This window comes from Poecilia mexicana, unplaced genomic scaffold (genome assembly GCF_051168715.1).
Source record: "Poecilia mexicana isolate PSO_F unplaced genomic scaffold, ASM5116871v1 scaffold_10, whole genome shotgun sequence".
Taxonomy (NCBI): Eukaryota; Metazoa; Chordata; class Actinopteri; order Cyprinodontiformes; family Poeciliidae; genus Poecilia; species Poecilia mexicana.
The window spans coordinates 30239353-30252124 of NW_028263379.1; the positions used below are offsets into that span (position 1 = coordinate 30239353).

At 39.0% G+C, this 12772-nt stretch overlaps 1 protein-coding gene across 2 annotated transcripts in view; it reads right to left on the bottom strand.

The window, feature by feature from the left end:
• The window catches only part of il1rapl2 (interleukin 1 receptor accessory protein-like 2), a 143934-nt gene that overhangs the window by 23368 nt on the left and 107794 nt on the right, over positions 1 to 12772 (bottom strand). For both annotated transcript variants that reach the window (XM_088009800.1, XM_088009799.1), the window contains one exon: positions 4340 to 4485. In XM_088009800.1, coding sequence (XP_087865926.1) covers positions 4340 to 4485 — 146 coding nt within the window. The remainder of the gene's footprint in view (positions 1 to 4339; positions 4486 to 12772) is intronic.

Consider the following 12772-nt stretch of genomic DNA (forward strand, 5'->3'; position numbering starts at 1 on the left):
AAAGTGTGGGTTAGTTACACTTTAAAAAAAGTATACTGTTAGTTTATAAATCACTGAATGTTTTAGCACCAAAATACATCAAAGATCTGCTGGTGTTGTTTGAACCTTCCAGACCTCTCAGGTCTTCTGGTTCTGGTTCTGCTCTGCGTCCAGAACCAGAACCAAACCTGGAGAAGCAGCATTCAGCTTCTATGCACCACAAATCTGGAACAAACTTCCAGAAAACTGCAAAGAAAAACACTGATCTCAAAGCTAATCACCCACCTGGTGAGAATTGCCTTTGATTTGTAGTGAGTGAAAGATTGATCAGCATTTGATGTGTATTTGCTTGATGATGTTGATAACAGCATTTGACAAAATCTAATGTTTGTTGCTTGTTTCAGTTACTGTATTATGATTTTACACATTGAACTGTGTTGCTGAAATGCTTTTCAAATAAACTTGTCTAAGTTCTTGTTTCTGAAAACTAAAATATAAAAGACTTAAATAAAAACAACAAAAAAAACAAACATGTTTTCCTTATTTCTGTTAGTATTGCTTTAAATCACATTTGTGTTATTTTATTCTTATAAATAAGTCCCTCTTTATATTTTCAGGTTTACTGTACCCCTTCTAGCTGTACTCTGTTGAACCTTCTTTGACAATCTAATTTCTATGTTGTCATTTTCAGCCTAAAATAAAGGCGATTATATAAAACTTCCTCATGTAGCTGTAGTATATGTCCAATTTCCCCATGTCTGAGGTTTACAGGGTGAAAATTTGAGAAACCAGCAGACCTGAAGCCCTCAATGAGCCACAGGCTGACTGCTCTGCCTTCGCTCAGCTTTGAAGCTGGAGTTAAATCAAGGTTAAAGCGTTTATCTGCTGCTCACTTTCTTTCAGTGTAAACCGATCAGAGAGCAGATAGAGATGAGAAAAAAAGAGACTTCTATTCTTCAGGATTTGGATTATGGGGGAAAAGGAGCGACAAACCATATCTCTACAGTGTTGTGTATCTTCAGACATCTCTGAGGTTTTAGGATTTAAAGAAATAATTTAGAGGAAAGCAGAAACAAGAAGAAAGAATCATGACAGTGATTTTACGCAGAGCAGTCCACTAGTTGTAGAACCCAGCCTGAGCTATTGATCAAGGTCACGTCAGGGTGCAGCGGATAATGAGGTCTGTTTAGTTCTCTGTATTCGTTTGCCTAAAAACTCTGATTTGTTTGGGGAGATTTGAATGCATCATCAAACTCTGGTCCGACTAAAAACGTCGGTCTCGGTTCAGTTGAAGTGAACTCTGGTGTGATTTGAATCCATATGTGAACGCCGAGCAGACCGGAGACCGCTCCCAGGGCAGGGCATTCTGGGTAAATACAACCAAAACAAACACGCTAGTGGGAGAGTCGGGTGGTGGTCGTTTACCAAAGACAAAAGAGAAATCCTACAACCGCTAAAGTCTGACGCCACTACATTTGTGTTTACATTTCATGAAGAAGGAAGTTGCGCTCATGTCTTCTTCAGAGGTTTTTGTGTCATTTCCTTGGGTGGTTCTTGGTGCAGCGCCACCACAGGTGAGGAGGGGAACAGCTTTTTCAATTAGTTTAGTTCGTTTGACTCTGCAGTGTGAAAGCGAACCAACCACTGACTGAAGACTGATTAAGAATGCTTTTTAAAGCTCAGTCAGTATGAAGAAATGAGGAATGTTCCAACACTTTTCTGTCAGTAACACATGTACCCTGGAGTGAAGCTTCCTGTTTGTTAGTTTAAAGCTCTGGCTGTGTGAGCATGCATGCATACGGCTGTGTGTAATTACACTGAGAGTAATGAGAACTCCAGGACTCTCATCCCGACCCCCTCTGGAAGCGCCTCGGGGTGTGGGTCCCTCTGGTGCCGGGTAAGTACCAGAAGACAGATTTGGTTTCTAAAGCAATGCGGCGGAAGTCAGATGTTTAAAGAGAAAGATGTGTTTCTAGCCCTCCGCCCTCCTCCACCTGCATCACTTTTCTCCTCCTTTTTTTCCCCAAACTTTGTCTCCGTCTGCATCTTTCCGCACTGCCTCTCTGATTTCTCGCCTTGTTTTGCCTCCCACTGCTTCGCTGCCTGTTTATCTTTTCCAGCGTTTTTCGTCCCGACATACTTATGCTTCATACGGAGGCCAGTCACCCGGCTCTCTTTTCTTTCAGAGATCTGAGCTAACCGTGAAAACTCATCTTCTCCTGCAGCTCTGTTCTAACACTCTTAGTTTCTTCTCTGTCTCTGTAGTTTTTTTTTTTTACTGTTGAACTTTGACTCACACCGGCCTGTTCTCTCTGTTCGCCAGATGGAGAGCAAGATGCGGCATGAAAAGAAGTTGCACCCTCATGCATATTTAAAGCAGCAGCTACTTTGTTTTACCGTTAAAAAAGTTCTTAAACCCATTTGACTTTTTCACATTTTATCTTGTTTTAACCAAAAACTTGTATTTTATCTGAGTCGTGTCATAAATCAGCTCAATGTTATGCATTAATTTTGCGCTTTCTTTTCCAAGACTATTGAGCAGGTATGGAAGAGACTCGGTTAGGTTAAAAATAAACCCATCTGGAATAAAATCTTCTCTACAACTCATGACTGAATTATTTTACAAAGAATGGACAGAAATTCTCAGCTTCTAGATGCACAAAGTGGGAGGACAGAAAACCTGAATGTCTGGGAGCCAAACATGTGGTTCCACAAAATACTGATTAATACGGGCTAAATAAAAATGCACACCTCACTTTTCAGTTTTACATATTTAAAGAATCAGTTTTACTCTTTCAATTCACAATTATCCACTTAATTGTTTTGGTTGCATAAAACCTCTGGTGTTTCTTCCGCTTTGGGCTCAGAGCGGCCTCTGGCCTCACGCCTCCTTCCTCCTCACGCTGTCTGCAGATGGATCCACTGATTGTTCAGGCGCCTCTCTTCCTCTCTGCTCAGGCCCAGCTCTTCCACATTACCTAAATTAAGCTTCTGACGAGCTTTCGCAGATAACGCCACAAGATGTGCGCGTTTAAAGTCTTAATTACCTCGGAAGCCCCTTTGCATCTCCAAATATTTATCAGGCCAGCAACGCAGCGCCAGCTCCGGAGCCCGAGGGCCACGCCTCGTTAACAGAACCGCGAAGAGGGATCTGATACGTCCCAGGTAACTGGAGCAGACGGGGGTTTATATTTAGCGAGCCCGGGCCGAGCGTGAAAAATAAAGCGCCGCTTTAGGGAGAACGAACCGCGAAAGCTGCAGAGCTCCTGAATGCATCGCGGTGTTTATTATAGTCCGTCTCTCACAGAGAAACGGGTTCATTTCATTAAAATGAGCCAAAAATATAAACTAACAGGCTAATATAGCTTGGACATGAGGCGGCTACATGTGAATGCTTCAGTTCAATTCAATAATACTTCAAAAAATTAGATAAAATATATTGGATAATGGATTAGAAAGAACTTTTTACATATTTAAAGAATCAGTTTTGGATAATAATAGTGTGATAACCAGATAATTAGCAGAGATTGAACTTCATGTGTTATTTAATTTTCTCCTAATGGATTTTATAACCCAGAGCAAAGGCAATAATAAGACAATCTCAAACATTAATAAAGGTCAGCCAGTGTTTTGATCCAAGGTGACGCTGTGCATATTTAACGGTTATTGATGGATTTTTGTTTCCAGGAATCAACTTTTGATAGTTTCTCTGAAAAATGATGAATTTAAGCTTCAGCTACATGAAGCTCCCATGGTGCCGTTACGTCTAACAAACGTTAAAATGCATATTATTCTGGGGAATAACCTGGATTTTAAGAAGAAGAAAAAAAAAGTTTTAAAAACATAAAATCAAAACATTTTATTTTATGGTTCATAAAGTCAAAATGTTTGTAATCTTATGACTTTATTCTCTAAATATTTTGAGTTAATACTCGTACAAATTTATTATCATAATTTTATGACTTTATTCTGGTAATTTTATTTTACTATTTTACTCCATCATAATAAAAAAGACATTTTATTTGACTGTTTTTGTATTATTAATTATTATTATTATGTCTTTACCATAGTGAATGAATTTCTCTTTATTCAGTGCAGGAAATGTCAAGAAAAAAAAAAGAACTTCCCAACTCCAGTCTTTCCAGAGGAACTTACTAACTTAACTGTTTGACCTCTTTCAGACAACAGAAAGTAAAACCTGGCTCGCCTCCAGGAGGCAGAAACCATTTCTGGTAATTGTGACATGACATATTTCTTTTCGTAAACAAAGAACCCTTTTTTTTTTTTTTTTTTTTTTTTGGTCTACCTCATGCAGCAGCAAATACAAGCTAAGAGGGAAGGAAAAAAGCGAGAGCTGTACCTTTCTTCTGCAGTATTGCGCTCCCGCTGCGCTTCCCAATGCGGTTCTCTACGTAGCAGGTGTAATTGGCCAGATCTGCCTCCTCCACGGCGTCAAACGTCAGCGACACCTGCACTTCCTTCTCGCCTAAATGTTCCCTCAAGATCCTGCAAAGACAAAAACGGAGCACAGATTCAATTCCCATCGGAAACCTCTCCGCTTGAAGCTGCTGATGAGGCTGACCAGATCTGAGCCGCCTGCTGGGAACAAGGACTAGTTTACGTGGGACAATAAGTTTATAAAACCACCATATCACATGCCGAACATCAGGAACGTCGTAGAGGTACTGAATGGTGGAGAAAAGTGAAGGAAAAAATGTTCACCCACAAAGTTCTTAAGACTTTTCTGTTCAAAAAACATTCCAGAAGTCTGGCTCTTTCTCTATCGCAAACTGTAGTCTGACATTCCTGGTTTTCTTAGACAGCATCTGTTTCCTTGTTCACCTTCCATCAAAGGTGAACTTGTGGACTCTCTTTCTGATTGAACAAGAGTCTGATGAAGCCCTGTGACAATGTTTTAGTGTTTTGTAGTGTTTAAACCTTCAGGCTGATCCTGCTTGAACAGCCAGATCTTGGCGTTTTGTCAGCCGTTTTCAATGTCCTCTACTTTAGGAGGGATTTTTAAAGCAGTGCAACAATATAAAATGGAGGAAAACATGATGCATTGTTTTCTAATCCTTCCACAAAAAAGAATTTGAAAAGTTTCATTTATTTATTTATTTATTGAACATCGACTGTTGGCAAGAATTTTCAAGAACTCAAGGATATCCACATGTTCACTTTCCTCATTTCAGTCCCATAAAACATGGTATGATAGTAAGGGGAAAATAACTGGATGGAAGATAAATAAATAATACCATGAAGATCCCAATAATAAAGGCTACAAAAAAAAAAAAAATCACATGTGGCCTAAAACGTTTGCACAATACTCTAAGTAACTGTAAGCAAGGTGAGCATTGGAAACAAAGAGTCATTAAAGCTTTAACAGAATCATGAAAGTTAAATGCCACCTGAAGATAGAAAAGATCCACAATTTTAGTTTGTTTTTGGCGTGTTGGTATGAATTTCTTCCATTTTAACCAAGTATTTTGGTACCAAGCAGAATTTCTGAGGTAAAACTCCCAGAGCAGAATCCCAACTTGTTTTAAAAAACAAACAGTAATGCCACAGAAGTTTTTTTTCTCCCTCCTCAGTACAGTGTCTGCTGGTTAAAGTCGGAATATGAACCTGCCAGCTTCTGAGACACACATTCCTCAGACCCCATGGGAGTTGTTGCAAAGTGCAACCATGACAAGCACAGAGGCTTGTGTAGTATTTTTCATGTACTCCTTTTCATTATTCTCAATAAAAAAATACTTTATTTCTCACTTAAGAATTTAATTCCAGTGTCCCGAGGCTAAGAGGTCTGAGACACATTCAGTGGGAGTATTATAGCTATAGGCGAATGCTTCAGTTCAATTCAATTACAATTAGAAAACAGTTTGGGAAATAAACTCCCGGCCCTTTAAGTGTTCATGCCGTCTTCCATTGTCAGCAATGGAGGAGATCAAAAGTAGTTGAAGTAGGAGTTAAGATGAAAGTTACTGATCCATGCATCCAAACATGAAATGCATTAGTTGTGTTTCCATGGGCCGCGTAATTGTGCAATTGGAGATAAAAAAAATAAAATAAAATTTTAAAAAATAGCTTAACGGAAATATGCCAATTTTGAACATTTTAAATGGTTTTATTTCTCAAAACTGCAATGAAAACACTTTTTTTCTCACGTGATGAACAACCGGACGTTGCCACTGGCACAAAGCATGAAGAAGAAATCGACAGGAAGTAGCTGGAGGACAATGGCGCGGCATGTTTATTAATGACTTATCGTCGTGCGAACTAACTTATTCACGTGTGATTTTAATTGCGTTTCTTATTTGTGGAAACACAGCAATTGCGAAATTGTGTTTTTTCGACATTGCCGGGAACATCGACAAAGTTTTGCGCGCCTTTGTAATGGAAATCCAGCTAATCTCTCCAGCTAATCTCTCCAGCTAATCTCTCCAGACAGTTCGGTGTGTCTAAGCAGAGACACATCTAAAGGTTGCAGGACACCAAACCTCAAGGACTGGATTTGAAGAACCCTGATATAGAGGAATATTATTTAAACTGTCTGCACTAGCAGAGCCATTCTGTTGGTTACAATTATAGTAGAGTATTGTTATTTGAAGCCGAACCTGTACTGCATCCAAATGACTTTAAACTACCTCAATCTACCAGTGCATGTCTCCCTCAGTGACAAGACTCAGAGATTGCTCAACTCCTCCAGCTGAGTATTCCTAAACTCAAAAGTAGGTCCAGTAGATTATTATTACTATCACTTCACACCAGTATTAAAAACAAAAATTCTCACCAAATACAAACACTCCTTTTCCCTAACCGGGACTCTACCTGAGTCCAGAGGTACTGACATCTTGTGGCCGTTCCTTATAAAACTTCATCACCTGTCTTTCAAAAATGACCCGACTTCTAGTGCTTGTTCTGCCAACCAGTAAGCACTACAAGCCACTTCACCTGTGTTTTAGCATTCATTGAGTACATTAAAACTTTGTGAAGTTCAATACTTCCTAATCTCAACTACATCTAGGCTTAACTGTGCTGCTGTTCGTAAATGGACTCTCTAGGGTAGTTATCCTGAGTTTGAAAGTGTGGAGCTCACACTTTTCCATGACATTTTTTGTCTTTAATTGCCTACTTCAAAGCTATTAGGGGTACAGCCAGGCACCCGCAGTCAGTAGTGAGAGTTCTGTACATTTAAAAGGACAGTTTCACACACAATGGAGCGAGTCGAGTAAGGTTCACCTTCAAATTGGATCTCTGATCTTTTTGTTGGTGTAGATTCTCAATCCTCCATGACCTGACGATTCTAAGTGCTTAAATTAGAAGACAACCGGACAAGACGAAAAGTCCTGTTACCTTCTTTTTGACCATTTAAGATTTCTCCTTTTTTTATTTAGTGTTCCTTGAAACTGTATGAAGATAGTAAAAGCACTCATGTTTCTCAGTGTGTACTACATATTTTAAATTTACAAACATACATATTTCCATTTCAAATATGTGCAAAACCTTGTTGATAATCTGCTACTTTTGAAAAAACAGAATTTCACAATTGCAGTGTGTCAATTAAATAAGAAACAATTAAAATCACGTGAATAAGTTTGTTATTCACGTGATAAGTCTTTAAAAAACGCACTGCACCATCATCCTCTAACTACTTCCTGTCTTCTTCTTCATGGTTTGCACCAGTGGGAACACCGAGATCACGTGACTCGTCTGATGCAAAAAAAAATAATTTCTGTGCAGCTTAGTGAAATAAACCAATTTGATACAACCACACCAAACCACCTCATCATAGGATCAAAACATTTTATCAAAAAAGTTTTTTTTTCAAAAATTGCCACATTTCTATTAGGGGAATTCATTTTCTAAATTTCATAATTGTATGGTCAATGGAAACACAGCTAATGTAAATTGAAAATGTCCAAATTGGAAATAATTTAACACACATGCAGACAAATGAGTATTGGTATGCCTTTCTTTCAACTTACAGACGGTATGGTTGCCACCAGCGACCATCAGGTGGTGACATTAAGAGCTGCTAATGTGTCACAGCCAGCCGATGGAGATTGAGATACCAACTCAAAAGAAAAGGAAAGTGTCTTCTTGAGACAAAGAAGACGCCTTAAAGTTACATTAGTCACCACTCAGCAATTGACAAGGATTGATCAGGCTTGCATTGAGCCTTTAGATGTAGGGTTTACTCTTCTCTATACTCCCAACACTGGATCGCTTGGGCTTGTCTTTAGCTAACCCAGAAGATCAAAAGTTGAGCAGTGCCATTTTAAAATCAGTGCAGAAGAAGAAGGTGATCTAGTGAAGGGAAGATATCTTTGGGGGAATAAGTCCATGTTGGTTTTTTGTGCCCATTAAAAGCCAACAGACCAAGAAAAGACTGAATGGTTGGATCAAACTATTATCTATGATTCAGAATGTTCCAACCCCAAACATTAAAACAAAAAAAAGTTTCAATAACTAATCTAAAGTAGGTTAAAAACAACCAACTCCAGTACATTCTAAATTCTAGCTGGTTGAAACTTGTTGGGAATTTAGAAACAAAATTTCAGCTCAATGCCTGTGCTATCTCTCTTGAATGTTCTGTGGCCTAAAGCGACTTTTGATCAGGGGAAAATGAAGACAGGCCAAAAAAAAAAAAAAAGAGTTGGAAAGGAATAAAAAAACGTATGCAAGGGGGGAAAAATCAATCGATGCATTGAAATAAAGATATTATGAATTCATTGCACATGAAGGGACTCCGAACTACGAACGCTGAGTTGCAGAAATGGTAAGTAGCTGGACGGCCGAGCCGTGCCCTGTCGACAGCAGCTCAGAAACTGATGATACTGCTCATATTTGCTATGTTTACTGTGCTTTTAGCATATTTTGATCCCAAACATTTCAATTATTTACAAGACAAGTTGACTTTTCCCAAGGAAAGATGCATGCCTTCAGAAAAAGGTGGAGTGCAGAGAAAAACTCAAACCGCTGCCTTTCAGAGGAATGACTTAGTTATGCATCTCACAAACTGAGAAAAAGCAAACATAACCCAACCTCTAACATGTGCAATAATGAAGACTAAATCAGTGTTCTACACTTCATGGTTGTAATAATACAGCTAATCTTTGTACATTAGACAATTGTTGTTCATCGAATTGTTTCTCAGGAGAAATAGTTTCAATGTACTCTACGGGTACCACACATTCGTTTCCATGGCTGCATGGACACTATCAACAAACTCCTGTCAGAATCATGGGGGAGCTGAAAGCTGACAGATTAATATGCGTCACAGCGGGGCTCTGTCCGCCACGGTGCGATTGTTGGATCTGGAATGGCAGCGTGATCTGATCAGAGGCGGTCATAAAGCTGAAATGAAAGATACAGAAGTCATCTGGCAAACAGTGTTTTATTACCACGGGGAAGGATTAGTTTCACGTTCACCGGCTACCCTCAATATTTACATCTCTGTTTTCACAGAGACAAATATCATCAAAGGGCATTAGCTTAGCAGTCACAGACACCATCCTGAAGGCGGAGGGGCTCTTACGTCCAGCCTGAACCAAACTGAGATGGTGAAGTTAAAATTTTGTTTTTCTCAACCTCACAATAAAACAAAATTTACAAGCTCTGGATGTTCACTGAACGTTTATTTCACAAGAAATCAAACAGTCTATTTTACCAAACCATCTTAAGAATGTTTCATATATATGTAATGTTATCCAGTTTTGTACGATGGAGAGACTCAGAGGACAATGAGATTGTGTGTGCTTTTACACCTGGTAGTCTAGTAGATTTGGTTCGACGCGGTTTGAATGCCGTTCACAACGCATTCAAACCGCGCCAGAGTTCACCTCAACTGAACCAACACCTAGCTTTGTAGGCAGACTAGAGTTGTTTTTGGCCCACCTCAGAGTTCGAATCCGCATTCACACCTCCCCAAACGAACCAGACTATCTAGGCAAACGGACTGGAGTTTGATTAAAGTGGACTAAACAGACTGGTGTGAATGCAGCCTAAATTATCCACAGGTCCGTAACACAATGTGGAGTAAAATATTCCACAGAGGCTGAGCCTGTTAGACAGCAAAGCAGTTACTTTTAGGTCAAATACTCGTATTATTGTCCATTTAATCAAGTTTCTACTGGTGTTCCCAATCTGCCAAGCCTCAATACTAACCAACATATCAGGTGGAGAACCTCAGTCCACAAAACTTCAATGTTCATAGATTTGAGATTTTCATATTTTCTCCTCCAAACATAGTTATTGTAAATGTGATCAAACAGCTCAATATCAGTTTGGTCATGTGACTGTGATACTTGATGATGTCATGTCCATATGAGTAGCTGGAATTTTCACTCAAACCTGAAGGTGTGTATGGTGGAGGAGGGGCTTCCTTCTTGGTTGGTGCCCTCTGAGTCCAGGTTAATATTAGAATTGCTTCATGGGGGTTATAACTGAACCAGTGTGGATTGGAGAAAATCCACATTAGACTGTTTTTATTCTTTTTCTTGAGTTTTTTAAATAATATTTCCAAACTGTCAAGGGTTCCAAATTAATAGGACATCCATACCTACTAATACTTTGTTTACCTCTGCACTTAATGTTACAGTAAACAGTGATCCCCTGCATACACACCAGAGGACTGCCTGCTGATTTGGCAACTTTGGCTTCCACTGCATGCATCAATTAAATATTTTGAGGCTCGGCTCTGCAGCACTGCGGTACAGCAGTATTGACAGGTGGAGAAGCAGGATGAAGTGATGAGGTTCCTGCATCGTTTCTGGGTATGAGGTTTAAAGAGCCGAATGACAAAACAGAGTGTAGTGACACTTCCTGAATGGGCGGAGCACTGCTGTGGGAAGAGTCTATTATTAAAGTGTGCTGGTGACCGTCGGTCAAACGGAGCGACGTTTGGTGATCACCAAACGTTTGATCACCGTTTGGTGACGGCCTCGCCAAAGAACGCTCTCTGTGGGTGAACTTTTATGTTTTGACCTCCTCTGAGTCTGTCTGTACTTTCTGATCCCTTCAATAAGAGTTTAAACTTCTTAAACTTTTATAAAATAGATTTTCTCCCCCTAATTTCAAAGAGGTGACAATAGGAAAAAAAGTAGATGAATTATATGAGGTCAGTCTGGTCTGTTGTTCTGATTGAAGGTTTTGGTATTGATGACCTTCAAAGGATTAGAGAAACTGTTGTGTTTCATGGCAACTAGAAAACTCTCAACAGTTAAAAAGAGAGCAACATCCGACGCTCCAACTGAACGCTGCATATAGTGTTGAAAGATTACTTCTGTCTTCACAACACATGTTTTTTTTATATATATTGATAAATTTTAATATCAAGCAAGGATAACCAGAGTACAAAATGAATCTTTCAAATAAGGATTTCACTTTTAAAGGAGCAGTATTATGCAAAATCAAGTTTTAAAGCGTTACATCATGTTATAATGTTATTCCTTCATCAAAAACATTCCTGGAGTGCTGCCCTGACTCTTTCATGGATATTTTAAAAATCCGTTAATGACAACCATTAAACTGTAAAAAACACCTGCGTGGAATTAGCACCTCCTCCTTGGGGCTGCAGTTTCCAACCTTCTGCTTCACCTTTGACCCCACTCAGCTCCTTCAGACTAGCCAGCAGCAATTAGCAAACACCTGGTAGAACTGAGCATCAGCTGAGCTCATTATAGGAGCTACTTCTCAGTGAAACGCTGGTAAAAACCTTGTTAAAGGGTTAATAGAGGAGCCATGTTGTGATGACTTCCTGAAGGCAGAGCTTCAGAAAGAGCAGGAGCTTCTTAAAGAGACAGAGGCCCAATTTCAAGGCAAAGTCAAATTTCTTTGAAGTTATATTTGATATTTATAGTTTTTTTTATGGCAACTGAAGGAACATAGTTACTTGATTGGGCTATAAAATGTCTCTAAGTGGCTATAAAATACATAACACTGCCTCTTTAAAAAACAAATCTAACCAAGTGTGAGAAAAAAAAGCTAAACTAACCTGACAGTGTTTGAAAAAGTAATGACTTCCTAAGAGCTCTAGTGCTTATGGTCATATACTGATGGATATTCTTTGATGTTGTGCTTCTCACCTTTTGAACTCTGAGATGAATTCCTTCGGGTAAATCAATGAACGGTGAAATTCACTGAGGCGAGTGAGGCCTGCAGTGCTTTAGATTTGGTTCTATGTTCTCTGAGGACTTTCTGAAAGAAATGAGGTGGAGTAACTTTGGTGAGATGGCCACTCCTGGGAAGCTCTACAACTGGTCCATGTTTTCTCCATTTGCAGATGGCAAACGTAACTTTAGCTTGACGTTGTCCTAAAGCCTTGGCTTTGGGACAACTTTGTTTCTCATGTGTTTTTGAATTTCTGTTGGGAGATGATGTGTGGCGTTTTGAGATCTTTCATGATTCTTAAAGTCTGGCAGCAATCAGGCCACAGTATGGATAGTGACACTCTTTCCTATAAATATGGATAATAAATATGGATAATTCCTATAAATATGGATCATTTATAGTTTATAATTTATAATTTAAGCTAATAATTAGCTTAAATTATAAAGCTAATTTATAATTTAAGAGGATTCAAGAGGTTTGATTGCTTATTCCAAGTAGGACCAGGTTGATTTGGATATCTTTTAGCCCTAATCAATAAAATAGTATTTCACAAAATGTTTTAGTAAGTTTATCCCAAAGACTAGCACAAATGGACACCCTATTTTTACAGTGAGGAAGACGATGAAATGGCTTCTAAAGCTGCTGTTACACTTTCATACTGAGAAAACTAATGTGACTCAGA